This window comes from Octodon degus, unplaced genomic scaffold (genome assembly GCF_000260255.1).
Source record: "Octodon degus isolate 3935 unplaced genomic scaffold, OctDeg1.0 scaffold00030, whole genome shotgun sequence".
NCBI classification, from domain to species: Eukaryota; Metazoa; Chordata; class Mammalia; order Rodentia; family Octodontidae; genus Octodon; species Octodon degus.
In genome coordinates, this window is record NW_004524606.1 from 5,074,160 (window position 1) to 5,100,870 (window position 26,711).

General features: G+C 35.8%; 1 protein-coding gene across 1 annotated transcript in view; it reads right to left on the reverse strand.

The window, feature by feature from the left end:
* The window catches only part of Suclg2 (succinate-CoA ligase GDP-forming beta subunit), a 312,863-nt gene that overhangs the window by 98,752 nt on the left and 187,400 nt on the right, over positions 1–26,711 (reverse strand). The window contains exons 8-9 of the mRNA XM_004629484.3: positions 16,269–16,430; positions 14,038–14,180 (exon numbers count right to left, since the gene is read on the reverse strand). Of these exons, the coding sequence (XP_004629541.1) occupies positions 14,038–14,180; positions 16,269–16,430 (305 nt within the window). The remainder of the gene's footprint in view (positions 1–14,037; positions 14,181–16,268; positions 16,431–26,711) is intronic.

Consider the following 26,711-nt stretch of genomic DNA (forward strand, 5'->3'; position numbering starts at 1 on the left):
AGGGGTTTCTGATAGAAGATTAACCTTAGGTGGAGAACGCCTAGGGGTGCATGTACAGAAAGATCTTAAATTGGAGGTCTTTACCAACATGACAGGATGTGTAAGAAGTACCCAAAAAGAGTCAAAAGAAGGAGCTGTGAGACAGTACAATGGGTAAAGTGCAGAAGGACAGAATGATTATCACAGACCAGAATAAAGTTCAGTTTGGAATCAAGATATTTAATCAGATTCACTTCTAATACTGTCCATGATAAGCATATCACATGTCTAGGCTCACAGAGGTGGGCTTCTCACATAATCTGTGGCAAAGGATCAGTTTTCTAGAAATTCCCAAATAGTCACTGACTGCTGTTCCTATAAAATACAGCAATTAATTATTTAAAAATTTGATCTTTCATTAGTGTGGCATAGTTATGGCAATTTTTAATAAAAGTCTCTAAATGCTTATCTTTAATTTCTGTACTTATCATAAACCTAAAACCAACTACTTTCAGACTGTCCCTGCATCACATGCTGGCACCAGTCAGTACCAATTGCTCCAGGTCTCAGTCACCTCTACTCAGTTCACAAGAAAATCAGTGAACAAATCTATCTTCCACAAAATCTACGTTTGTAAAAGCAGGGCACTGGGGCCAATGTGGCTGTAGAACAGAACTTGCCTACATGGCCGAAGACCAATGTTTCACAAACTCTTACATGGGTAGGAATCACTTGGGGTTCCTGAGAAAATTCTCAGAACCTCCCGAATTCTACAGAATTCTGCATTTTTACAGAAATTTGCATTATTCTCAAGAAGAGATGAACATGACCTGCCCCAGAGCTCACACTTTGGATAGTAAGGCTCCACAGGTGATTCCAGCAAACACAGACGTGAGCACAGCTTTCAGTTTAAAATGTACTTCAGTGAGGATCATTAGTTAGCTTTAAACAGACTGCAGAGAAGATTATACCCACCTTCCTCAACTATGAATGGATGAATACAGTAAATGTGAATGAATGAATGCATGAATGAATGAGGATAGTTCTACCAGCACTGATAACATTAAATATTGGATGGCTTGATGCTTTTTTGGTTAGCCTAGACTTAACAGTTGGTGATCTAGAAATATTTGCTGGCTGTTGGCTAGCTGCAGCAATTCCAAGTTGTGTTGACTAGGGTGTACACAGCAAATCTAGAATGGTGGTGGTTTTGTCCCCAGTTTGTGACTGCTGTCCCCAGTATTGTACACTGTTTGATAAATGGTGCAACTATTATTGGGTGTTCCTCTTAAGACTCTACCTGTACGGAAGAGTTAAACCACAGAATGTGTTCCTTCAGTAGTAGATTTTTTTTTTAAGTGTTTCTTTACTTTTGTATTTTTTACTTATGCTTCTTTTACTCTCCTCATCTGAATATAAAATGGCTCTTTTCTCTGGAATTTGGCTGGCACGGGTACGATCTGAATGAACCATCTGGTGGGTTGGCTTAATAGAGAATCAGTTACTCTCCTAAAACCTGATTACAAGATATGGAATACAGACAGATATCAGAAATCACATAATTACAATACAAAACGGGCATTTCTTCTACTTGCTACCCAAATTCCAACACTGTTGGGTCATAATGGCATACTGAATCTCTATGTCACTTTCATCTCCAAGAGAAATGTACCACTTACAATGAACAGGCAAGCAAAATCTAGCATGTGTAGGGTTAAAGCTCCAAGAGGATTGTCTGCTCTCTGTTTATGATCCTAAGGCCTCTGAGTATTTGAGCAGATACTTAAATGTTTGCTTAAAAAGACTCTACAGAGTTCTAATTGCAAAAAATGGATGTGTCAAGAATGCTTACAGATAACGATTAATGAAAGAACAGATAAGCTGGAGAAAAATAATTAACTTGGATTTGTGCCAGCTGGCCCTCGGGAATGCTAATATGTATGTTCGATGTGCTCCATTTCATAAGACCTCAAAGGTGGTAAAAGAGCATCCTCAGGAGAGGGTACTGGATATGCAGATAAAATATCCAGCCATGTTCAGAAAAGTCCTCTAATTACAAGAGAGATGCCACCTAAATTAGGGTAAAGTTGCAGCATCGACTATTCAAATGGGCAAACCTTTTTTGTTTCCAACGTCTATTAATAAAGTAAGCCATAATGACATATTGCTTTGGAGATTCTGATTTTTTAAAAAAGTATTAAAATAAAGACTAGGAAAAGGAAGAGGAGCTTCCAATTGGGGAAAGATGTTGAACAGACGGTCTCACAGGTAGCAATCATGTCATGGTCACAAACTTTAACTTTAAATCTCGTGAGAGCCATGAAATTTCGGTAAGGTAAACTATCAGAGAGGTCTGCTTGGTCAGATCTTTCAGAGCTAACAAACCTCACACATTTTCAAGCTCCCTTTCAAGTACAGTATTACTACTGAATACCCAGCACTAGCTATTTGTTCTACACTACACATCTGTTTACTCATGAGCTTCATGGCCTAGTGTCCTCTGAAACGGCAGCCCCAGGAGAAAGAGACTTTGTTTTATTCATGGTTTTACTGTCAATGTTTAATAGGGTGGTCAGGATATACAGATACTTCACAAAATCCCACTGGGCTGATGATTCTGAATGGCTTCATGTAGTTTCCTCATTCTGCAGTTTGGCGGACTCCTCCTGATCTCCATCGTTCTAGAGAATGCTGCTACCCCAGTAAAGTCAGTCTTCCATTAGGTTGATCCTTGACCTAATGGGTGAAACCAGATTTGACACCAATTCCTACAACTGATTCCTGCCTCAACACCTGCCTTGTATTTGAGTTCCCCTAAAACTATGCTGAAATGGGGTGTGGATCCCCCTTTTTTAGGTTATTTGTAAAGAGAACTCCTTAAAAGCTGTTAGGGAATTGTTTCCCTATGCTATTGCTTCTTAGCACCTCATCTTCCAACACGTTGCTCTCAGGAAAGGCCCCTTTATTATACCTACACTTTTTGCTGTATAACTGTAATTTGTACATACTGCCTCTGCCTGGTAAATGGGACTTCCATCTTGGTGAAAACATCCTTTCTTTCCTGGCTTGCTTGACCTTGAGGAGAAAGGCTATTCCTAGACTATGCTCCCTACCAGGTCATGCCATCACATTTCAGAGTCTTGTCAGGCACACAGCACTAACTTACAGCCTGGGAAAGGAATTGGTTCAGTAGGACCACTTATGAACTGATAACACCTTACTTCTTGGCTGAAAATATCCAGCTAGATGATTGATGTGGCAATAAAAAAAAAATCTGGACTGGCAATACAAATTGCTCTGAAAAAATACTTTAAAGAACTTACATATTTCTATACATGAGTATAAAGATCAGAGATAAGAAAGTATACAAGAGTGGAATAAAGCAAAAGATGAGTGAGAGGGGAGAATTTCAAGAAAGAACTATACCTTAAGTTATTTTTAATGAACATGGAACAAATTAAAATTCTATTGAAAAAAATCAAGAAGAATTTAGCAAGGGGCAATGAAAATACTATTTTTGAGCAAATTTACAGAATTTGGAAAATCAGAGATTACAAGCGATAATTAAGCCACAGGGATGGTAAATTGTAAATAACATAGGGAAAAGAAAAGGGGGATCAGCACAGATTATCACTAAGGTGACATCTGATGAAGTTTACAGACACCAAAATGACAATTTTAGAAGTTCACATGAATGTTTTGTTGCTTTACAAAGACAAAAAACTTGGTAAGAATGCAAAAGAAAACTATTTTTAGGAGGTCCTTTGGTTAAAAAAAAAAAAAAATCATTTGAGAATCCTAGCAAGAGAGAGCATGGAAAAATAAAGGTAAGTTTCTTTGCCTACCTGCATCAAGTGTCATTTTTAACTCTCTTCATTCCACTGAACTGAACTAATACCTATATAATCAGGACAGGAACATTAGGCCATCCTAGGGTTTTGATCTAAACGTCCTTCAAGTTTCTCATGTATTCACAGGTAGGGCTTTTGGAAGGCAAACGGATCATCAGGGCTCAGTACTCATAAGTGGATTAATCCACTCATGAGTTCCTAGTCCAGTATGCTGTTAGGAGGTAGGGCCCTATTGAAAGAGTAGGTCACTGGGGTATGCCTCACTTCAGCTCTTCCCTGTCTTTCCCTTTCAGGTTGCCATAGGTGGAGGGAGGAGCTCTCCTCCTCCAGGCCTTTCTGCCCAGACATTTCTGCTCTGGAGCCAGCTGACTATGAACGGAACCCTCTGAAACTGTGAGTCAAAATTAAACTCTCCTCCTTAGGTTGTGCGTATCAGATATTTTTTCACAGAGATGGGAAAAGCTAATAAAAACCACCTCTGAAATGATAAGGTAGCTCAATATCTAGGCAGAGCAGAGCAATGGTATTATACACTAATCAACAACTCACTATAAATCCTGAGGTAATTAAAACAAACTCAAATTAAGAGGCCACTGAGGGAAATGTATACAAATTCAAGAATTACTGAGGTTTACTCTAGATTATCCTGCTTTTCTGTTTTTATTGTTACAGAAATAGTCTGTATGTACCACATGCTTTTCATACTTGTTACTATTGCATTTGATTGTTAACTGTCCTGGATTCTACTATAAGAAATTTTCACTGTGTTTTCTTTAAATAACAAGGTATCCTTAAAAATGGTTGATATTTAATGCTGCAAATAATAGTGACAGTCACAGAGAACAACCAATAATAACCTTGGAAATACGTTTATCTCATAATAATAGATAATCCTGAAAGAAAATCCCAACAACATTATAATAGTGATTTCATTATAGGAATAAAATCAGGAACTTTTTTTTTTTTTTTGGCGGAACCAGGGATTGAACTCAGGCCCTTGCACTTGCCAGGCAAGTGCTTATTCTACTGAGCCATCTCCCTGGCCCTTCAGGAACTTTTTTATCTCATAATTTTAGTAGGAACCACAAATCTATAAAAGATAATGGTGTGTATATATATATGTATATATATATATATATATATATGAATGATAAAGACATGGAAATTTAGTTTAAAAATCATTTTAAATTCAAAAGTAAAAAAAAGTACTAAGAAAAATGGCCTCAAACTTTACTCACTTAATCTGAAGGTATGAGAACAAAATGTCTAAAAACATTATGGATACATCTAGGTTCTCATAATCAAAGCTTTCATTATAGCAACCAAATAAACATAAATCATAAAAGGAAAAGATTTTTTTTTTTTACTTTACATTGAGGCTCAGGGTTCCTCTTTTTATAAAAAGAAAAAGTAGAATCTCTGTACCATAACATCTCTGAAGAGGTACACACTCTTACCCAGAACACCATACAGGCAATTCTCATTATCCACAGTACAGAGGATCTACAAACACTGAATTAGTGAGCACTGAATCATTGCTCTTAGGCGAAACACAGGACCAGTTCCCAATGAGCTTCTTGCTACAACTTGTCAACTGGTCATGTCATGATCAGAGTTTTGTGTGTGTCTCTAAGCATGCCTTAACACATGTTAACTCATGAACACTGAACTCATGGCCAATAGCACCAGAACTCATGCCAGAGCAAAGCTTGCCCAACACGTGTATTTTCTCTGTAACTATGAGGAACATTAGTCTATACTATAACATTATGCTTCTATGCCAACAATAAAATCACATACATATTCACACAAAGACAAAAATGTGGAACACAAAGCACTAAAGAGACTGAAAAAGGAGATTTGTTTACTGTCACAGAGCAAAACAAGAAGGAATGCAATTGCCTTGCTGACATCTGCTGGGAATGTGCGCACCAGACAGAATTTCTCACCACTCTGTGCACTTCTTTGAATGACCCCAACAGTGCTATGGAATTATGAATAACTTCACAAGTTACAAAAAATTTTATCACAAAGGAAACTTTCTAAATATGGAATCAGTGAATAAAGAGGATCAATTATACTAAGAACACTAGCAAAAAATTTCATGTTATGTTGCAGTGAAATTATTTCAATATTTCTCAAAATATTTCTTACAAATAACAAAGAATCTTATCACTATCTAGAGGAACATGCCATTTCAAATCACAATATTCCTTGTGCTTCGAATCAGATTTAGAGAAATGTTTCCTTAGCGGAAAGAGTTGGGAAGAATACCATGTTTTATCTTGGTATTTTAAAACAATATGCTGGTTCATTAAAAAAAAATTAAAGTCTTAACAAAAGAAATTGCATAAGAATCTAAATCATAAAAAAATAATGTGCATGAAGTGTCTCAATACATGCTACATAACAGTATTTTAGGTACTCATCATCCATTATGATATCAAACTTTTGTATAAAAGGGTATAATGAAAACAAGTGAATAGGGGCCAGGGAGATAGCTCAGTGGAATAAGCACTTCCCTGGCAAGCGCAAGGACCTGAGTTCAATCCCCAGTTCTGCCAAAAAAAAAAAAAAAAAGAAAGAAAACAAGTGAATATATATATATACACACATATATACATAAATACATATATACATAAATACACACACACACACATTATTCCTTCAAACCTGTACTCCTCTGGTATTAAAAATCATGATGAAAGAAATCACATAACAATGAATTCTTGCTCAGAACTGGACCAAAGACATGAATAGGCAGATCATGAAAGCAGCCACAAAGATGCTGATGCTGAATAAAAAATGATAATCACTTTGGTAAAGAATAATAGTAATGATGGCCAATACAAATCATGGGAAATGGACACTTCTTGTGGTGACAGCCTTCTATAGTGCTCTTCTGTAATGATTAATTCCAACCTAAGCAATCCCCTGAATTACATGCATTGAGATAATTCAGAAGTAAGGGTGGAAATCTCAAAATCTCATGTGCTTTAATTCTTGTCTTTCCAGAAATTTATCTAACAGGAGCAATCTGAACTGTATGAGTGAAAGGTGCTTTGCAGCAGCGTTACTCTGAGGTAAAAGTACTGAGAATACCAAGTAATGAAAGAAACTAAGTTAACCTGCACATCCACACAAGATATTAAAAGTTTTGGAGAGAACAATAAAAGGTCATGAGAAAAGAGATCATAAAAAAGGAAAAAAAACCCAAAAATATAATATTATCAGTTTTATGATACTAGTTGTTAAAATTAGTATATTCTCAATTTTCAAAAGATAAAATACTTAATATGATCTGCTTTTAAACATTTTTCAAGATTTCTGTTCCCCTAATTTAATAATTATAGAAAACAAGATACTGTTTATAAAATACTCTAAAACAAAGAAAAATTCCTATTTGGCAAATCATTGAATCAAGCCAATTTCTTAGACAAGCCCATATGGATATGTTGTTCATTTCAGAACAAGACAATCTTTCCTAATTTCTAATTCCCTGGCAGTAAGTGAGGTGTGACACATTCATCATTATTCTCCCAGATCTAGAAGGGCTCATCCCAGTAGAGCACAAGTAACCTTCAGGGCACAGTAGAAAATCAGAGACTTTTGTAGTCATTCGTGTATTTGAAACAAGTTTCAGATTATCCGAAACAGAAGTTTCTAGCTTTACTTTTCTGACTAATTTAAGTAACACCTCAAAAATAATAGTGAAATTTTCAGATTTTTTTCCATTATGCTATGCATAAGATTCAGAATTCCCAATATTATTCCAGGCCATTATTTGACTATCTTGGTTAAAAATACTCTATTTTCTAATGGTTGCATTCAACCACTTTTTTCTCAATGCAGTAACACTTTAAAATCCCAAAACCTTAGCTTTTCTACTAATAATATATTTCCACCCTGTTTGACAGTATAATTTGACTAGTGGGCTATTTCTCTTTGCAGTCTAGACAGACTTCTGCATAATCAATTACTGAGCAGGTGGGACTAATGCTGAAGTCTATCAAATTCTTTAGACCACCTACTGCAAAACAAAGCTCACGAAGATCTGAATTTTGTGAGGCAAAGTAGAGAGAACACCTTATTTTTTATTGTTTCTATGTCAGCAAAGACCATAAAAATAGATTCAGAGTATTCCATTAGGGATGTTTTGAAAATGTTATAGCTATCAGAAAACAGTGATTCTTGTGGAACAGGAACCAAATGGCATGATTCAGCTACTATTGAAAAGTACTGACAAGTAACATGAGGCAAGCATGGAGAGCTCATGCTTCTTGGAAATTTTAATCAAGTGGACATCTGGAAAAGAAATATAAAATCTACACTTTCAAATTCACAGCAGTGAGGAAATCACTTCAGCAGGTGAAGGGAAATAGGGCAAGGCTGAGTTCTTCCATTCTCTAGTTGATTCAGAATAGCGGTCCTAAGTAAGGGACCATTCCTTTCTGATGTAGCCACTCCACGCTGGATACATGGAGAAAAGCTCCATAAGGTACCCTATGAATACATGATTATAGGTGTCAAAAATGAAAACATGCTTTCAAATAACAGAGGCTCTTCTAAGTGCAAGGAGAGGACTAAAGAATGTGTTCCAAATTCATAAACATATAATCAGTTTTATTCTTCTTAGACTAGACTATCACAATAAAGAACGGCTGTCTAGACTTTTAATCTCCTCAACTCTCTATGAAATTAAAATCTGATTTCAAACAACCTGGAAAATTAAGACTGTCAGGTAGTCATTTCAAAAATAATGCTCCTGCTTTTATAAAGTGTTGACACTATATGTGAAGATAAACTCCTATAAGAACTCTATTATCCTCAAAAGTAAAAATTCATTTGCAGACAATGTATTTAAGGAAATATATACAGGATATAGTAAAATGGGTTCTGTACTGTTAAAACAAATTAAAACATAAGCTGGACCTAAAGAACACTTGGCCACACAAAGCTAGATCGGCCTCATTGGAGACCTTAACCTAGTCTAGTCTCCTTAATTTCAGCTATTTCTTCCAAATACCTGTAAGAGCCACCAAATAATTTGTTGTTTTATAGCTAGGAATTTCCATCAGGCCAGACAACATAAGGGAACTGCATGACTGCGAGTGACCCAAGTATTTTCTTTGCCATATTTTAGCATTCATACTTGAAAAGCTTTCTCTTTACATCCTCTGACTAGATTTGCAGAACTACTTCAGGTTGGTAGCTGCCTAATTCATGAATTGCCTTTTGTTTAAATAAACTTAAAAATGAGAATGTACATCGGTTTACTTTGAAATAGCTCCACATCACTAATAAAATATTTAAATATATTTTAAACATACAATAATTTAAAAATATGAGCTATATAGCACATATGAATCCCAAAATACATTTATTAAGACTTAAAATATTTGCATAAACTTCATAATGTAAATATGGACTATGATTTTCCTTTTCTGGTCTCAAATTCTAAAGACTTTGAAGCATATACTATAAGCTACAAGGGCTAGTCTCTGCTCCAATTTAAATCACATGATATTTTATGATTCTTTCAAACTTGAATTTAATCCCCCCATCATTAAATTGCATTTTCTTGATCATCTTCTTAGGGAATAATTTTAAGAGAATCATATTTAACCATCCATCAATTTCAGAACAATACATGCTATAACACTAAACATTAGTGAACCTGTTTCAGACACCTGCCACTTCTGTGGAGGTACACTTAATCTAAATCTAAGTTTTAGAAATGATAAAGAATTAAGTATTTGAGGGCTGGGGATATAGCTGCCTGCCTGGTAAGTGCAAGGTCCTGAGTTAGATGCCCAGTACCAAAAAGAAAAAAGAAAAATAAATTAAGCACTCGATATTTTAGATTTAAGCTATTATAAAATGTTTATAAGCAGAAGAAATCAAGAATTGCTGTAAGTATATGAAGAGATGGATATGTTAGCTTGATTGTAGCAGTCATTTCATAACATGTATGTATCTAAACATGGGTTATATATGTCAGTTATACTCCATAAAAGGTGCAAAAAATATTAAGCACTAACAAAAGACAACACAAAATAGCTTTCACTACGTGTTAAAAATGTTTGCTGTGGTGACAATGCTTTGGGGTATAACCTTCATGTATTGTTTACCAGTGAGTCAACAGAAATTGAAAAAGTACAGCCAAATGACTAATGAATATATGAATACATGAAATACACTCAAATTCATCAGTTCCTCATAAAAGGAAGGCAGTCAAACACAATGAGACACTGTCACATGTTTACCAGGATGACAAAAATTTAAGAGTGACTGTCTCAGTTACTTTTCTTTTGTTGCTGGGACAAATACCCAACACTCAAAATTAGGGAAGGAAAGGTTTATTTAGCTCACAGTTACTAGAGGTTTCACTCCATATCCAGCTGGCTCCAACGCACAGTGGCACAGGCAGAGAGCAGAAAGCCAAGGGAGTGGCAGTGGCTCAGGCAGCTAGCCAGCCCCTCTCCTCTCCTCACATCTTAATGCAAATTACCTGCTCCAGGGCAGCTGCAGCACCCACATCCACAGTAATCAATCACAAATTCCAGAAGCCACCCCATGACTGCATGAGGCTTTGGGGGGACAACGAGACACAAACCATAACAGTGACCCACACAAGAAATGAAGTGCAAAGCAGAAAACACAAATAAGGAAGCAGTATAGGATTCTAATTACATTAGGTTTAAAACAGGTGAAAATACAAGTATGCTATTAGAAATTAGGTCAGTAGCTGCCATTGGGAAGAAAGCAGAATAATGGAAGGATTTGTTGGGAATGCAGAATGAGACATTTAGAAAGCTGGTCTTGTTTTATTTATTGAACTAGCTGAAGGTTACATTGGTATATTAACTAGATATGCTGTTCTGCATGTGGGTTATATGTAAAAGTTTCTTAAATTTTAAAAATGAGACTGTCAAATATAATTATTGCCCCTTTAAATGGCAAACTTGTGTATATACGATTTAAGTCATGCAACTAAACAACCCACTGAGGTGAATACTATTATATTGTCATTTTATAAATAAGTAGAAAGTGAGGCATATACAAAGTAAATAACAAGTGCAGGGTCCTACTAGTGTAAATGGTAAGGATGGGATTAAACCTATACTGCAGAGCCAGAGCCTCAGTGACAAACCCTTTACCCTTACACTATTCTGGTGCTCAGGTAGCCCATATTTCTTTATGCGCATCTAAAGACATGAGCCTAAGTTGGATGTAAACCAAGAAGACCTGTCAAATCGACAGAACCTTCCGTAATGGCATTCATTTCAAAATCAGGTCTCCAGAAAGCAATAAATTTGCTTTGACTTTAGCTAACAGAGAAGGGGGTACTGGTGATATACATGCCAACTTCCCTTTGTTTTTATTCATATACACAAGATACTACTGATTTTTTGTACTAATTATGTATAGCTAAGGAATTCTAAGTTGAAAATTAAGAACACAATTCTAAGCATAACCTAAGAAAACCAAAGACTTGAATATAAGATTCTATGTAGTTTTTCCTTTAAATGTGTTCAAATTCTTAACAGACTACTACAAAGTCCCATATGTATCTCTTTCTTATTTTATGCCATTTTTACTCCCTCCGAGTTTAAGAATGTTAGTATTTATGATTCTGTAAATCAAAAGTAAGTAGATCAGATCTGTTCTACTACCAGCAGAGCAACTTTATTACCTTTCTCTCATATGAAGCCCAGCTGGAAAATAAGAGAATTATAAAATATTTCATGATACACTTCATGTGAATCCAGTTTAGTAAGTGAGCTCTCCTGAAAAGACACTCATTTTAGTGTGGGAGAGGAAGTTTGTTTTACACATTATAAACAAGTAAGAAACACATTCACTTTAAGGATATTTGCGTTAGATTCAAATGAAAATCAGCACTTGGGCTTCATAAACATGCAAATGAAATAGAAATTTAAGCTCTTTGACTGACATAAATAGAAATATACATCAGTATGCAATATTATTCTTAAATGATTCAGTGTTTATAACCTGATCGATAGAATTATGTCGCATGTATGATAAACAATTGGTTGTTAGTATCAGTTGATTTAAGTTTACCACTAACAGGCCTTTTGTAATTTTGAGTTGCAGTGTATTCAAACAATTCTTATCGCTAACAAGAAAATCAATATCTTTGAAATAATTAGCTCTGAGCTCTTGGGAACCTCTACCTCTGGGCAGGCAGACAGGGTTCTACTTAATGTAATTACTGCCAGAACTACAAGCAGTTTCCTTGCGAAACCAAATCAACTCATCTGTACTATTTTTTTCGATTCTGTGCTCTGAATTGTGTGAAACAATGCCAGCATTGAAAATACCCATTACATTTCCATGCTTCTTTAACTGGCTATGAAATTTCAAGATTTGGAAAATGTACTGTGAGATGAGCTATGCATTCATTTTCCTGATATAGCATGAGAAAAATAACTCCCACATACCTTTATCTATCCAAATGACAGCCAATCTTTAAAAGTTTAAATATTCCAAGCACTTGAAAATATTCTAAAAGGTAAAGCCAAAATTTCTGAAAAGGATGTTTAAAAAACAATAACTAAAGAGGCTCTGCAAGTGAATTTTCATCCCACTGCAGCTTATTACTTGCACAAAATTAAAATTCAAGATCAACCACTAAGAAAAGATATCTTAAAAAAAAAACCCAACTATGATTGTCCTGGTAGATTTAATCCCTTGATGACTCTCTATTATTAGCACTGAATTTCAGCAGATGTTAAAAGTCAAGAATTTTATTACAGCTTTTTGTCCTCTGGGTACTCTGTGGGTCAAGCAACAAGGGAAGCCATGTGTCATGTCCACGGTACAGATTTCAATTAGTCTAGAAATCTCTGGGAGGAAAATGGTTCTTTCCTAAGAAAGAAATAGGAAGAAAGTATACATGAATTAATAAATGATGTGGGAGCAACGGATGAGGCTTCCACAGAATGGGCGAAATGTGCTTACGTAAAGAAGATCTTCTGCAAGGACATTTTCTCATGGCTGAAGGTAAGTAGCTAATAATATATTACCATTTACTTCCTAAATCAGAATAAAAGGGCATAAACATAAGGTAAATCACTCTTAGATAGTAAAAACTCTTAGGAAATAGACAAGCAAACTACTAATATAGAACAAAATTTTATCCATGTGAAACACAACGGACTATGGTCAGTATATTTATTAATGGACAGCTTCCAGATTAATTTCAGAGTATATTTGGGAGTGGTGACTCTGGTATGATATTCATTCATGATTTTCTGGCAAATAGTTCAGATTCCTCATGTCCTCAAATGCTTTAGTAACCAAGAAAAAAAATTTAGATACTCTAACATGACTCTCAAAGTTTAATATCAAATTGCTAAGGTACATCTATTTCACAGATGTTAAAAACATTAAATGAAAACCATATATGGTTTGTATAAAAACTATACATTTTCTATATAAAAAGATTCCATTTAAACCTTATCATTATAATAGACAACTAAGTGGAGTTGGAAACAAAGCAAACTGTTATTTAAACTGGTATTTAGTAAACTTGATTACTAAACTCATCAAATATTTCTGAAACACATATGATATACCTATAATAGTTTCTGTTCAGCTGCATTTTAGTTGGGAAGAAAAGATATATATGAAGCAGGAATATAAATATGAAACTGTACAGCTTTTTACTACTTAGTATATATGTTACAAACTACAATGGTCAAACATGAACATTAAACAGCATACAGAAGCAGGAGAAGCCATTATTTCACTCTTATATAACATATAGTAAAAGAAGATCCCAAAATCCAATTTTCCAGTTTTATAGTAATACCTTCAGCCTTTTAATGGAAGGAATATGAAGCTGAGTCCTCTTTAACACAGTGGAGTCAGTGTATCCAAATTACTTTTCCTGCCAACTAATGCTTCATTGTTTGACTTACTGTATGTTTTGCATTTCCTTCCACCTCCTAAGACTTTGTAAGCACAGTTTCTGAAATGAGATCTTAGTGGCTGCTTACAAGCCTTTCACCCAAGATGAGCATTACATGACTATGTACTGCAAAAGTTCAGATGGCAAGATTTCCACCTAGAGCGCCAAAGCACGTGTTACAGTTTATTCATTATAAGTAGTAGGACAGAGGCAGCACTTAACAATGAAGAATCAGAACAGAGCCAAACTCCCTACAAAGGGAGAGTTTACCTTAGGATCAGATGTGAGCAATTTGAAAGCTTGATACACTTGAGATTCCTTTACACCACCTCCTAGATCCAAGAAGTTGGCTGGCTTCCCACCACTGAGGAAAATGATATCACAAGTAGCCATGGCTAGTCCCGCACCATTCACTATGAAATGCAAACAGCACACAAGACAAGGTAAACTTAGAGATAAGAAAGGATACATAAACATTCTCCCTCCCCAGTAAGACCAAAAAAGACCTCGTGTTATTCCCAGGCCTTCAGTTCAACTAGGTAAGTGCATACATTTTGAAACAGTCAAGAAATATGCATACAAAGAATAAACAATAAAAAAATGGAAATGAGAAGGATTTATTGAGATGTCAAATCAATCTAGGAAACAAAAAAAAAAGACTTAAAAATTAAGTTAGCAATCTGGGTTAGGAGTAAAGGGCAAGTTTTAGGTTCTGGAAAGCCTAAGAATTCAAAAATAGAGAAAAAAGCTATGGGAGGTTGCTAGGACATTAAAAGACTTCAGTAAAAAGTAAAATTAAAAAAATTACTTATTGAAAATATATACCTTTGAATGTAGCGCCCCTCTGGGAATGAGCTACAGAATCCCTACTTCAACAGGGGGCTATATAATTTGCACTTAGTGCAACACTACACATTTATATGATGTTATCCAGATAAACTCAGAAATCACATTAACCAATGATACCACCACCATTTTCCTATCCCTTTCTCTTCAATGTATGAAATATTTCTTAGCAGCCCAATTATGAAGTTTAGAACCAAAAAATGCCAACATCATTATAGTTTTTCTTGAAAAATCAAATGAGGATGCTTAACACTGAAATTCTCATTTTCTAGAGCTAGGTTTTATTAAACAATTTACTTCTTTTACTTCTCATGCTTAACTGTATGGAATTACTTTCTTCAGCTTGGAAGGCCAAAAAAATACAAAAAAAAATCTTCTTAAAACAGCAGAAATTCACTAGGTAAAATACCCTTTATTTTTTCCTGACCCTTCAATTTTCTAAAGAAGCCTATGAACTGTGATTCTATTAATTATGTCTGGACCAACTAAAATTAAAATGGCTTATATAAGATCTTAAAGCAACAAGAAATGTGTCAATCATAATTTCAGAAAATGCTACATGGTCAAATCATGCACAGTCCAGCAGAGGCTATAAAGAATCTGAATTTAATTTTTTCTCAACACACCATGATATCTTTTTGCTTTCCAAATGCCTACAGATATGGAGAGTACATTAGCATATCAGGATCTGAATGATGTGAGTGATCTGGTACATTATAGCTATTGCTCTAATACAAAGCAAGAGCTTTTGGTATCACTTGTAATTGGATGTCATTTTCTATTGTATTGAACATCAAGCTGTTGGATAAGGTCTCTTCAGTTCTAAATATAATATACTGTTGGCTTAATGTGTAACAAATCTTTTTAATTTTTAATTCCATTAAGATGAAGACCTCAGCTTCTAGAGCAATGAATTCTTTCTAGCAGAAACACAATCTCACACAATTAGGTTAGGAGCATATAAATCTCAGCACTATAAGCTGTGGACAATAACTGAAATTGTATTGCCTCTACAGACACATTCTTTTCTTGGCTGAACAAGCCATTTCACAAAATTAGATGAGTATGATGGAATCAATTGTTTTATTAAGAAACTGGCATAATGAATGAAACATTTTGGCATTTGAACTATAAACTCTGAAATATTAGTACAATGATTAAAGTTTATGACTTCTCCTTCTTCTGAAAAAGCAATTTTGTTTTAAACTCAAATTTCACAATAGTTCCTAACATATTAACACTGATTTGGGGAGTAAAGATTCTGAGATTTACTAAGCGAAGTTTACAATATTTTAAATCCATGGAGTAATTTTATGTACCATACATTTTGAAATGTTTGGGAACTTGTTTTATTTTCAAAATTAGTGGCTGTCAGTAGCATCCAGAGGCCAGGAATGTTGCTAAATATAATGTCTGGGGCTGCCTCCTATAGCAAAAGATTATCCCACCTAAAATCTCAATAGTTCCAGAGTCTAGAAAATGTTTTCATCTATTGACCATTGATGAAAATGAACTTTGAGTAGAAACTCTGGAATATTTTCTAAAACTGTTCAGCTACAAAAAAATCTCTTATGTGTACTTGTTACTGTTAAATAGCATTTCAGTAATCCAGTGTTGATAAATTCTGCAAAAATGTTTTCAATATGAATGCTTACCAAAGCAGGCAATATTCCCATCCAGTCCTATGTATTTTAGATCATATCTGGCAGCTTCATTTTCAATGGGCTCATTCTCTGATTTGTCATCCATAGCAAATATCTCCTTTTGTCGGAATTCAGCATTGTCATCAAAGTTTATCTTGGCATCAAAACAGACAACTAAATAAACAAAAAAAGGAACATAACTAAATATATCTTTTAATTAAGTTCTCCAGGTTGGGAGGCACAGGAAAAAGGCCAGGTTTTATATTTTTTCTCATGTTATAGCCAGGAGAAATTGTTGGGGTTTTCTTGACCTTTGAACATCAAGGTTAGAGAGATAAATACAATGTGGTTCGTATTCTCAAGGAACTTATTCCAGTAAAAAGCACGGTAACTGACATCTTTTGGCTTGTAGTCACAAGAACAGCATCAGAAGTTGTCATTAGCCACATTAAAAGGTACAGATCAGGATAACTGCATATGGCGGCTTTGATTAGCTATCATTACCATATACTTTATTTTTGGTATTTAGCTGCTGATTACAGGTTTTCTCTTCTGTGTAAAGAGATGTTAACACTAATCCTTTTGTCCTCTTCTGTCCTTCTGATACTGCAAAGTGAAATTTTATCAGTATAATCTTAATATTTCTCAAAGATACAGTTGAAAGGCTGAGGAGATAGCTCAGTGGCATATCACCTGCCTGGCAAGCGCAAGGTCCTGAGTTTGATCCCTGGTACCAAAAAAACCAAAAACCAAAAAACAAGGAAACAAAGATATAGTTGAAAGAATGCTGAGCTAGAATCCATATCTTTTTAAATACTTAACTTGCAACCTTTTTTCATTTAAAGGATTTTTAAAATAAAGCTTTAATATACCTAAGGAATACAATGTGTTTTACTATCCATATATTTTACTTTAGAACTATTACTATAGAGAGATAAATCAACTTTATCTGCCTCAATTTCTCTTATGCTTTTCCTTTTTCTTCATTTTACCTTTTCTCTTTTTCATCCTCCCTCCTTGGGCATTTGAAATCTAGCCTTTCAGCATTTTTTTTTTCCCTGATAGAGGGAGTTGAACTCAGGGCCTTTCACTCGTCAGGCAGGCACTGTGCCACTGAGCTTTATTCACAGCCCAGCATTATTAGCATGCAGTACTAATTCTGTAAGCTGGTGTGAAAAATAAATTAATTAATTAAAAACTAGTTTGTCTTTGGGCTTCGGTTTTTTCCTATCTGAAAACACCAAGAACAATAATCGCTAGCCTACTGATTTGCATGATTAAGGATTTGCCAAAATTAAAGCCAGAATTTCAATTTGTACAAATCTGTCTTATGATCCTTTTGATTGAAGTTATAAAACATTAACAGACCAAGAATGGTTGGTCCAGTGCTAAGGTACTCCCACTGTTACACCCAGGCTTGCTCCTGGTGAGATTCTTCATGTTTACTGGAAGAGCCTCAGGTCCAGCAAGATTGGGCCATAGTACGGATGGATGACAGTGCACCATTTTGAATTTAAAGGAGCTCTTCTACAGGATAATCGGGAAATGACTTTATTTCCAGCAAGAGGGAGAGTGGTTGTGTTGGTATCTGAGTTTCAGCCCAACTTACTGTCTCCCTTACAATAGAAACTGGTGCTCTGTGATGCTAAACCATAATTTTTTATTTAACTTGGGGTATTGACAGGCAGGCATTTTGACTAAGATTTACTAAGGTTATTGCTTCAGTATTGCTGATAGGCACCAAGTTCTACAAACAGAACAATAACCTTGGATTAACAGCTCACTGAAAAATAATGTTCATAATATGCTAATTCTACTTGCTTCCTAGAAAAAAAAGAGGGCATCTTTGCATTATGGTAACCTACCTAGGTAGAGTATTTTCAAAAGTTTTTTTTTTTTTTCCCTATGAAAGGATTCAAACATTTTGCTATACATTTGCACACAGAACTACATACAATAGTTAAGAAGATTTGTAATGCATATAAGTCTGGACCACAAATTACTTTTAAACACTCACTGACTGGCAAGAGAATCTTGTATGTAAGTTAGCATTAGCTTGAACCTTTAATCTTGCCACAAAATGCTCAACCACTCTGCCCACAGTGTGAATACATGGAGTGAATAAGTAATTACTTTCCAGAATATTGAAATCATAATGATGGAATCCTACAATTACCAAAGGAATTGGGCAATGTTCGCCGCTTGCTACAGTGGCATTTTCTCAGCAGTTAATGACCAGTATAATAATCAATAGAAAAGCAACTTCATTCTTGGCTTTCCACTAGGTTTATAAATATATTCTAATTAATTTATTAGTAATTTCAGCTCCTCCATTACTCACTGGCAAGAGCACTTGTAACTGACACTTTCAAAATGAATGGGTAAAGGCTATCAAATTGACTTTCTAAGTGAAGAGTTTCAAATAAAAGAATTCTTGGTCAAGATCAATAAACCAGTAAATCAAAATAGTTCCAAGTTAATCTTTGCCCCTTAAAAGACTACAATTACCAGCTGCTTCAGAGAGAGGATAATTAATGGATATATATGCAAAGTTCAGATAGCAGTGTCTACTAAATGCTTATGAAACTCAAAAGATGCTTTCCTGCTATAAGCTGTACATGCCCAAACCAGAAATTAGTTCATTATTTGGTGACCATCTTGAGACAACACAACAGTCAACCCAGACCTTGAGGTAGGAGACAGTGGGATAAAAGTGATGTGTGTCTGCAATGGGTCCTTGTCAACTCTGCTCTCTCTGTAGAGAAAACTGAAAGCATAGGTCAACGTATGTAGCCCTAAAGGCTTTGGTAAGATAGCAATACTGCATAAAAGTCTTCACTTAAGGAAGAAGACTTACGATAAAAGTGGTCTAAAACCAAAGTACCAATTTCAAGGCTCAAATTTCTTTTCAGAGGGAAGAAGTAAAAGTACTTTAAAGGCATTAGGATTCCTCTTGAATGAATATTCATTATAGTTGCTTTTATTCTGTAATATTCAATTTATGATAAAAATATTTATTTTGTTGTTCATCTTTAACTTTTAGGATAAAGATCCTAAAATTGACATTTCCTGAGAAATAGAACTACTAGATCAATCTTTTGTGCTATTTTTTATTTCTTATTATTTTATTTATTTATTTATTTATTTTGTATTTTAGGGAGGGGTCTACAGGGTGTTCGGGGTCTCACTACTAGATTGGACTCATAGTGATCTGCCTGGTTACAGCCTCCCAAGAGCTGGGATTACAGGGGTGCGCTACCACACTCAGTCTCGATTGCCATCTCAGCGCATGCTTAGGGTGGGGCCTGCACGGCAGATCCAAGATTTGCACCCCTGGCCACTGCACCTGCTTGCAGGTGCTTTAATCTGCTGAGCTATTTGGCTGGCACTTCAATCTTTTATTCTAATATTTGATCTTCAATTATGATTTCTCACACAGAACTCCTAATCCCTTGGCATTTCCTGGGAGACAGGAGACTTTTTTGTTCTGATGAGATGAATCTTGGTGGGCTCCTAAATGAAAACTGGCCAGCTGACACACAAAGTCACAGTCAAAAACTTAAGACCCTGTGCTCTTGGAGGCAGACACAATGTGGAGAATCAGTAAACAGTGAAGCATTTCTATGTGACAAAGCCTCCTTCACAGTCCCTAAACCACAGGTTCAAAAAGCATCTAGGATGCTAAACCCAAGAAAGTGCTGGAAAGCTGCCTGAAGAGGCATAGAACTCCATCATTTGCTCTCATGTATCTCCTACGGCCATCTGCTCCTACCTTTTAAAAGAGCTTTTGTAGTAACTGACAATACTAAGTAAAGTGTTTCCCTCAGTTCTAACAAATTATAAAGGAGTTTTTGGGAACTCTGAATTTACAAATGATTGGTCAAAGTGCCAGACTTAGGAGATTCTTGTAGGACTCAGTCCTTGACAAATGGGATCTGACTCTAATTATAGGTAGTGTAAGAACTGAATTTAATCACAGGACACCTAACTGTTCACAGAAAATTGATCAGTGAGGTAAAATTCACACAACTAGTCACAGAAATGTGTTGAGAGTACACTATGAGAAAACTTTTTTTGCTATTACACGTAGTTCATGAAGGCTTTCCTGTCTTTCTGATGCAACGCTGCATTGTCTAAATACTTTTCCTTCTATTTGACCACTTAATACAGATTCTGGCATAAAAACATCTGGGTATAAATTACAGCTCTGACACTTCCTAGCCAGCTAGCCTGGGCATACTACTATTAAACCTAGTGACCTTGTCTACAAATTGGGGGTCAGACTATTGTCTACTATATGTCTTGGTGAAAGACAGAGTGTGTTTAAAACACTTAGCTTCCTGGAGAGGAAGAACTCACTGGATATTACTAGTACCATCATCATCCTCCTGCCAACATATTCTTGTTTCATACTCAGGGCTGCCCATTGTTATAGCTCAGTCTGCAGAACTGTCTTCCTATCACTGAAAATTATCTATGGTTTCTCTCATTCCTTTAATAATACTAGACTTTTGTTTAGACTAAACATTAATGAATGTCTACAGGGTTTTAATAAATACAGATTTACCTATGGTATTCACTAAAGCCATTTCCAAATACATAAAAATTATCCTAAGAGAAGAATTTTAATGCTTGGAATTTTCAGAATTATAATTGACAGAAAAGGGAATTTCTGGCTAAAGAATGGGTAAAATAGAGGCCTCTGGTCAGATCACACATCATACTTTTCTTAAGACCAGGGTGGCTAAAGATTAGTACAAAATGAAAAGAGAAAGAAGAGAGAAAGAAAAGAAAAGCAAAGAACACAGGAGGATCTGAGCAAAGGAGGGAAAGCACAGCCCTCGTCAGCTCTTGCCTCTTGTACTTCCCGTAAACTGGAATGCAGCCACATTCAGTTTACAGGCGAGCTGTCTAATCTGACCAAGACGACAGCAAAGGTGAGGATTCCAAGAGACTGCAAGGGCAAGACCCTCCGAGTACTTACTAACTGGTCCTTTACATAAAAATTTTGTCAACCCCTACAAAGTCACAACTGTGACCATAGTTTTTATGCTGTTTTAACCTACTGAAAGATAAAATAGTCAAAAGTAACATATATTTTTATAGGGAAAGAGGTACTTAGAAAAAGTTCATTCCCCTATCATGTAACCAAAACCATGTGACAAACAAAATAAAAGCTACACTGAAGAGCAGGAAATTTTTGCATAATGTCTTTTATTTTTCCCATGTACCACCCTTCCAGGGCACTTCAGAACTGATGTGTTAAATGGATTGATGTGTATGTCAATGGCAGGATAATAAAATAAACTTGCTTGCTCAAACTTCAGCATTTTCATTTAATAAAACAACTATGCTAAAATAAGTATTTTTTGGAGATGCTGAGCTTGGTTTAGACATTAAGATTTTCAATGTCATATTAATGAAACCCCAATTTTATAGAAAATTCATCTTGAATAAAGGCCATTCTGTGTATAAAGTGGGAGAAAAATTACCTATTAATATTTATAAAACAATTTTCACCATCAAAAGCACATTGTTACATGCTTGATAGATTACATAAATGAGTTTTCCTTCTGAACAAATATCAAAGAAAGCTATGGTACTTATATTCATAGAGTGTTTTGTTGTTTTGTTTAGTGGTGTGAGATTCTGTGAGCTGCTAATTCAACCACCGCGATGCAGAACATGCCTGGCAGTTAGAGGCCTCTGACCCAAGAGTTTTAACAGAAGAATGTGCCAGAGTTAAACAAAAGAAAAATACATTTCAGAGGGGAGACTTACACATAAAAGAAACATAAAAACAGCAGGAAATAAGACTGTCATAATTAGTTTGAAAAATAATCTGTCTTCAAGCAATGTGCAGCATTTGATTTGTGACAAATAACCTTAATGTGCTATTGAAACATGCCTTGCTAAGATGGTCTTAAAATGCTGATACTTTAAAATTAGTCCCACTTCCATTAAATATTGATGTTCCAAAAGTTGTGTACTTTTAAAAAGTTTTCTTGAGTTGCTAAGAAAAAATAGATGTGAGGCAGGCAGAAGATTGGGGGAGGGCAGAGATCTGAAAATGTTCTTGAAAATAGTCTTCAGCGTAAAGAGAGAAACAGAGAAACACCCACCAACAACATGGGCACTTACTAACACGAAGTAATGATGGTTATTTAGAGAAGTCAATCTGAGGAAAAAAAGAGTTTGATGCACCAGTTGACGCTGAATCACCCAGACTTAATTCTCAAGGAATCTGGGTTGCACACTCACAGCTGCGAGCTGGGTCTCCTTCCTCTAGCTCATGAATGAATCTGAGCTCCAGTGATGAAGATGCCTTGAGGCAGGAATCCTTATCGCCAGGCTACAGGCAGTCTGTGGAAGATTACTCTCTAGTGTCAAGCATCACGATGTGCACTCTTGGGCCTGTACTCACTGGGCAGCAATAGCATGAATGACACATGACAATTAAAAATGTCATTAGGTTGCCTAATTTCCTGGGAGACATCATTGCATATATTCTAAGAACTCCCTGTTTTAAAGATACCCAAAAGAGGAGCCTGTGTAAGCAGGTTGGGTGATAGTAGGAAGAAATGAAATAATATATAAATATCCCACAGCAGCTTACAAAATGAATGAATGGATAGGTAGGCAGGCAGGCAAAAAAAAAAATAATAATAATAATAATAATAATAATAATTGTAGATAAAACATTGTGCTGCAAGTTTAATAAATTACTTTGGCACTATAATTGGACAGGCAAGGAAAGCACAGCTAATATCCCCTTGATTATTCACCTAATGGTTTATTTTTCTATCAAAGTTAGTTCATCCTGGTATTCATGTTTTGGCTTGGAGCTCTTTACTCCCTTGAGGGACAGTGTCTCTCCTATACCACATGCTCAGTAACGGTTTAGGTGTGGACATGTGGCACATAAAAGAGTGCACAGGGGACTTGGTGCTTGCAGGAGAGAAGAGTAAGCACTGAGACCCACCCATACTGCCAAAGGTCAAGAGGCTAGTGAGGGAGGTCCTTCAGTAGCAGACTAGACTAGGAGACTGGAGACTCCCACTGTCTCAAAGCCAAAGCCAGCCCATACTTAGTGCCCTGCCCCACCTCCAGGAATTTTATAACAAAAACTAAGCCAAGGGTAGTAGGTTGCTGCCCCTGTAATCCTAGCTGAGTTACTGTACTATAGTGAGTACTGTCAAATTATATTTTTTTTAAAAAAATCACTTCATAGACTGTAGTTCTTTCTCCATGTCAAACATTTCCCAAGGATGACTTGGCAACTTAGGTATTATCAAGGCCATTGCTCTTCATTCAACCAAGTATTCTGAAATATATGATCAATGTGCTGGATCTTTTTAAAAAAATGTTCTTCATTGAAAAGGGGGTCTGAAGAAATTCTCCTACAAAGAGTTGGTGCCATGAAAAGCTTTTAAGTAAAAAACATTTGGTTTGATACAGAACTCCTTAGGCTTCTAAATTATAATTATTAAAGCTTCAATATGGAGGTTTTAATGAAAAATAGTTTGCTGCTGGTGATCCAAAGGGAAATAATTTAAATAATCAGATTATAAATGTAAAGATTATCAATATTTCTAAGATACAAAAGACTTTTACTAGCTCCTAAGTAAAGAATTGCTTCAGGGTTTGTGACAATGATCAAGATCAATTTGTACATTTGGACATTAATCACCATTTCCTAATTGGGTTTAATTTGACTACTGCTCATTAGAGTTATAAACTAACACACTCATTTAATTGTGATTATAATTCAATAGCTGAACTTTTATGGTACAATGAACAAATTAATAGCTACAGATAATTTTGCTCTTAAAAATCTTATGTTAGACTTCTGTTTTAATGCACTGTATATGTGAAATGTGTTGTTTTGTGATGAGTCCTTCAAAAAAAAAATCAAGAATTATATTTTCTCTTTATAATGAAAAAACAAACTTGGGAATGCATGAGATTTTTAAGCACCTTCCAAGGAAAGGTTCCTTCAGCTCTGTTCCTTGCTGTCAGACTTGCTATTCCTTGCTTGTAATATTAATTCTCAAAGGGTTCAATAAAAATAATATTGCATCCTGATTTTTAACATACTTTAGTGCTGATTTTCCTTTTAAAATATGAAGTAGGCTGCATATGCAAACTAGCTTGAAAAGCAATGTATGACCTATAAGAACTCTTATACTGCACCTGTCTTTCATTTCTTGATTTAGTTATCAGCAATTAAATGTAGCAGGAATTTTAACTGGTATTTCCAAACTGGAGAATCCTGGGTGTCTTAGTTATTTTTCTCTCATTACTGGGACAAAATACCTGATACCCAAAATGAAGGAAGGAAAGGTTTATTTAGCTCACAGTTAGTGGAGGTCTCAGTTCATTCTAGGCTGGCTCCAAAACAGTGTCACAGGGCAGAGGGCAGCAGTTTATGGAGACAGAAAACAGCAGAGTAAAGGGGGGAGCAGCAGCTGAAGCAGCTTGCTGGCCTCTTTCTTCTTGCATTATACTGTAGATTATCTGCCCCAGGGAGGACATAGTGGTCACATGTATAATCCCAGCATTGTATCATGAATTAATCACAAACTCTAGAAGTTGCCCCAGTGACTGCAGGAGGCTTTGGGGGACAAGTAGAGACAAACCATAACACTGGGTCACTCTAAAGAAAGCACATAACAGTTTAAAAGGAAAAAAGAAAAGTAGGCAGATTGCTTTAGGTTAATGTCTTTTGTGGTTTGTGTCTAGTTGTGTCCCCAAAGCCTCATGCTGTCATGGTCGGGCATCTAGAGTTTGTGATTAATTAATGATCCAGTATCAGGATCTTGGATGTTGGTGCTACACCTGCCCTGGGGCGGATAGCCTGAATATAATATAAGGAGTGAGTGAGGCTTGCTAGCTGTTGCAGTCCTTGTTCCTCCCTCTTCTCTCTGCCATGAACTGCTGCCTTCTGCCATGTGCCACTTGCCTTGGAGCCAGCTAAGTATGGACTGAAACCTCTACTGACTGTGAGCTAAATAAATCTTTCCTTCATTCATTTGGGGTGTCAAGTATTTTGTCCCAGCAACAACAGCAAGGTAACTAAGAAAGTATCACATATTAGAACCAACTGGACTTAAGAGAGACATGGGCTCAAATCTAGTTCTTGTGTCTAGCTGCCTGTGGAGAAGTCACACTAAAAGTTCAATCCTTTATAAAATGAGGACAGTGACTCCTAACTTTGCAGGCTAAAGTCAAGAATCCTGGTATCTGAGTTCAAAAAACATTCTCTATTTTTTCCTTTCCTCTCTATATAACATACTGAAAATTTTATAGCCACATTATTCTAAAAAATACTTCTTAATATAGAAGTTTGCACATGAATTTTAATTTGATGGTCATCGGTCACAACATGACAAATACAGACAAAGTGCATTTAAAAATAAAATATTCACATAACTTATATCCTGGTATAACTATACTATCTACTCCCTACAACTAGCTACCCCCAAAGCATTTTAAGCATCTACTATTAAATTAATAAGAACACAGTAAAGATAAGCTATGAGACATGGTCATCTGTATAAATCTCACAATATCAAATTATTTTCAATGGCCTCTAAGCATGAACTCTTTGCTGTTCCTAATATGAAAAATATCTTTTCTTTCCTCTAGTAAGAGGAATTTCATTTTATGGTACTGGCCTGTTTTGTGTCAGATATTTAGTGTATATACATATACAAGTTCACATATGCAACCACTCTGACACAGGTATATTGGGGGAAGAGGGTTAAAATGAATCAAAGTCACAACCTTGAGCATGCTAGGCATGTGCTGTGCAAATGAGCTCCATCCATGGACCACAGGTATTATTCCTGCTACTTTGCTTCAAAAAGGTAAAAGAAAAAAATCTGCATTCTAGTCAGTCTAAGTGCATATGTCACAGCCAGAACACGACAGATACAGACCTCTCTGGTTTCCAAAGACATAGTACTTTAGCTTTTCTGAGTTCAACTACAGAACTTTTGTTAAGGATAAACACTGCACACTCACTCTGGCCTTGTCTGCACACAAAGATTCACCCCATCAATTAGTGGCAAATCCCAAGTTCCTGATTGCTTACCATATGACAGATATAGACAAAGTGCATTTAAAAATAAAATACTCGGGGCAGGGGAGATGGCTCAGCGGAATATGGGCTTCCCTGGCAAGTGCAAGGACCTGAATTCAATCCCTGGTTCCGCAAAAAAATAAATAAATAAATAAATAAATAAATAAAAATAAATAAACAAATAAAATAAAATACTCAGGGGGGGGAGATGGCTCAGTAGAATAAGCACTTGCCTGGCAAGTGCAAGGGCCTGAGTTCAATCCCCGGTTCCACCAGAAAAAAAAAAAAAAAAAAAAAAAAAAGTACCACATCTTACACGTGTAATTTGGATCAGAGTGAATTCAGGGACAAGTATGCGGATGACAGCCCCT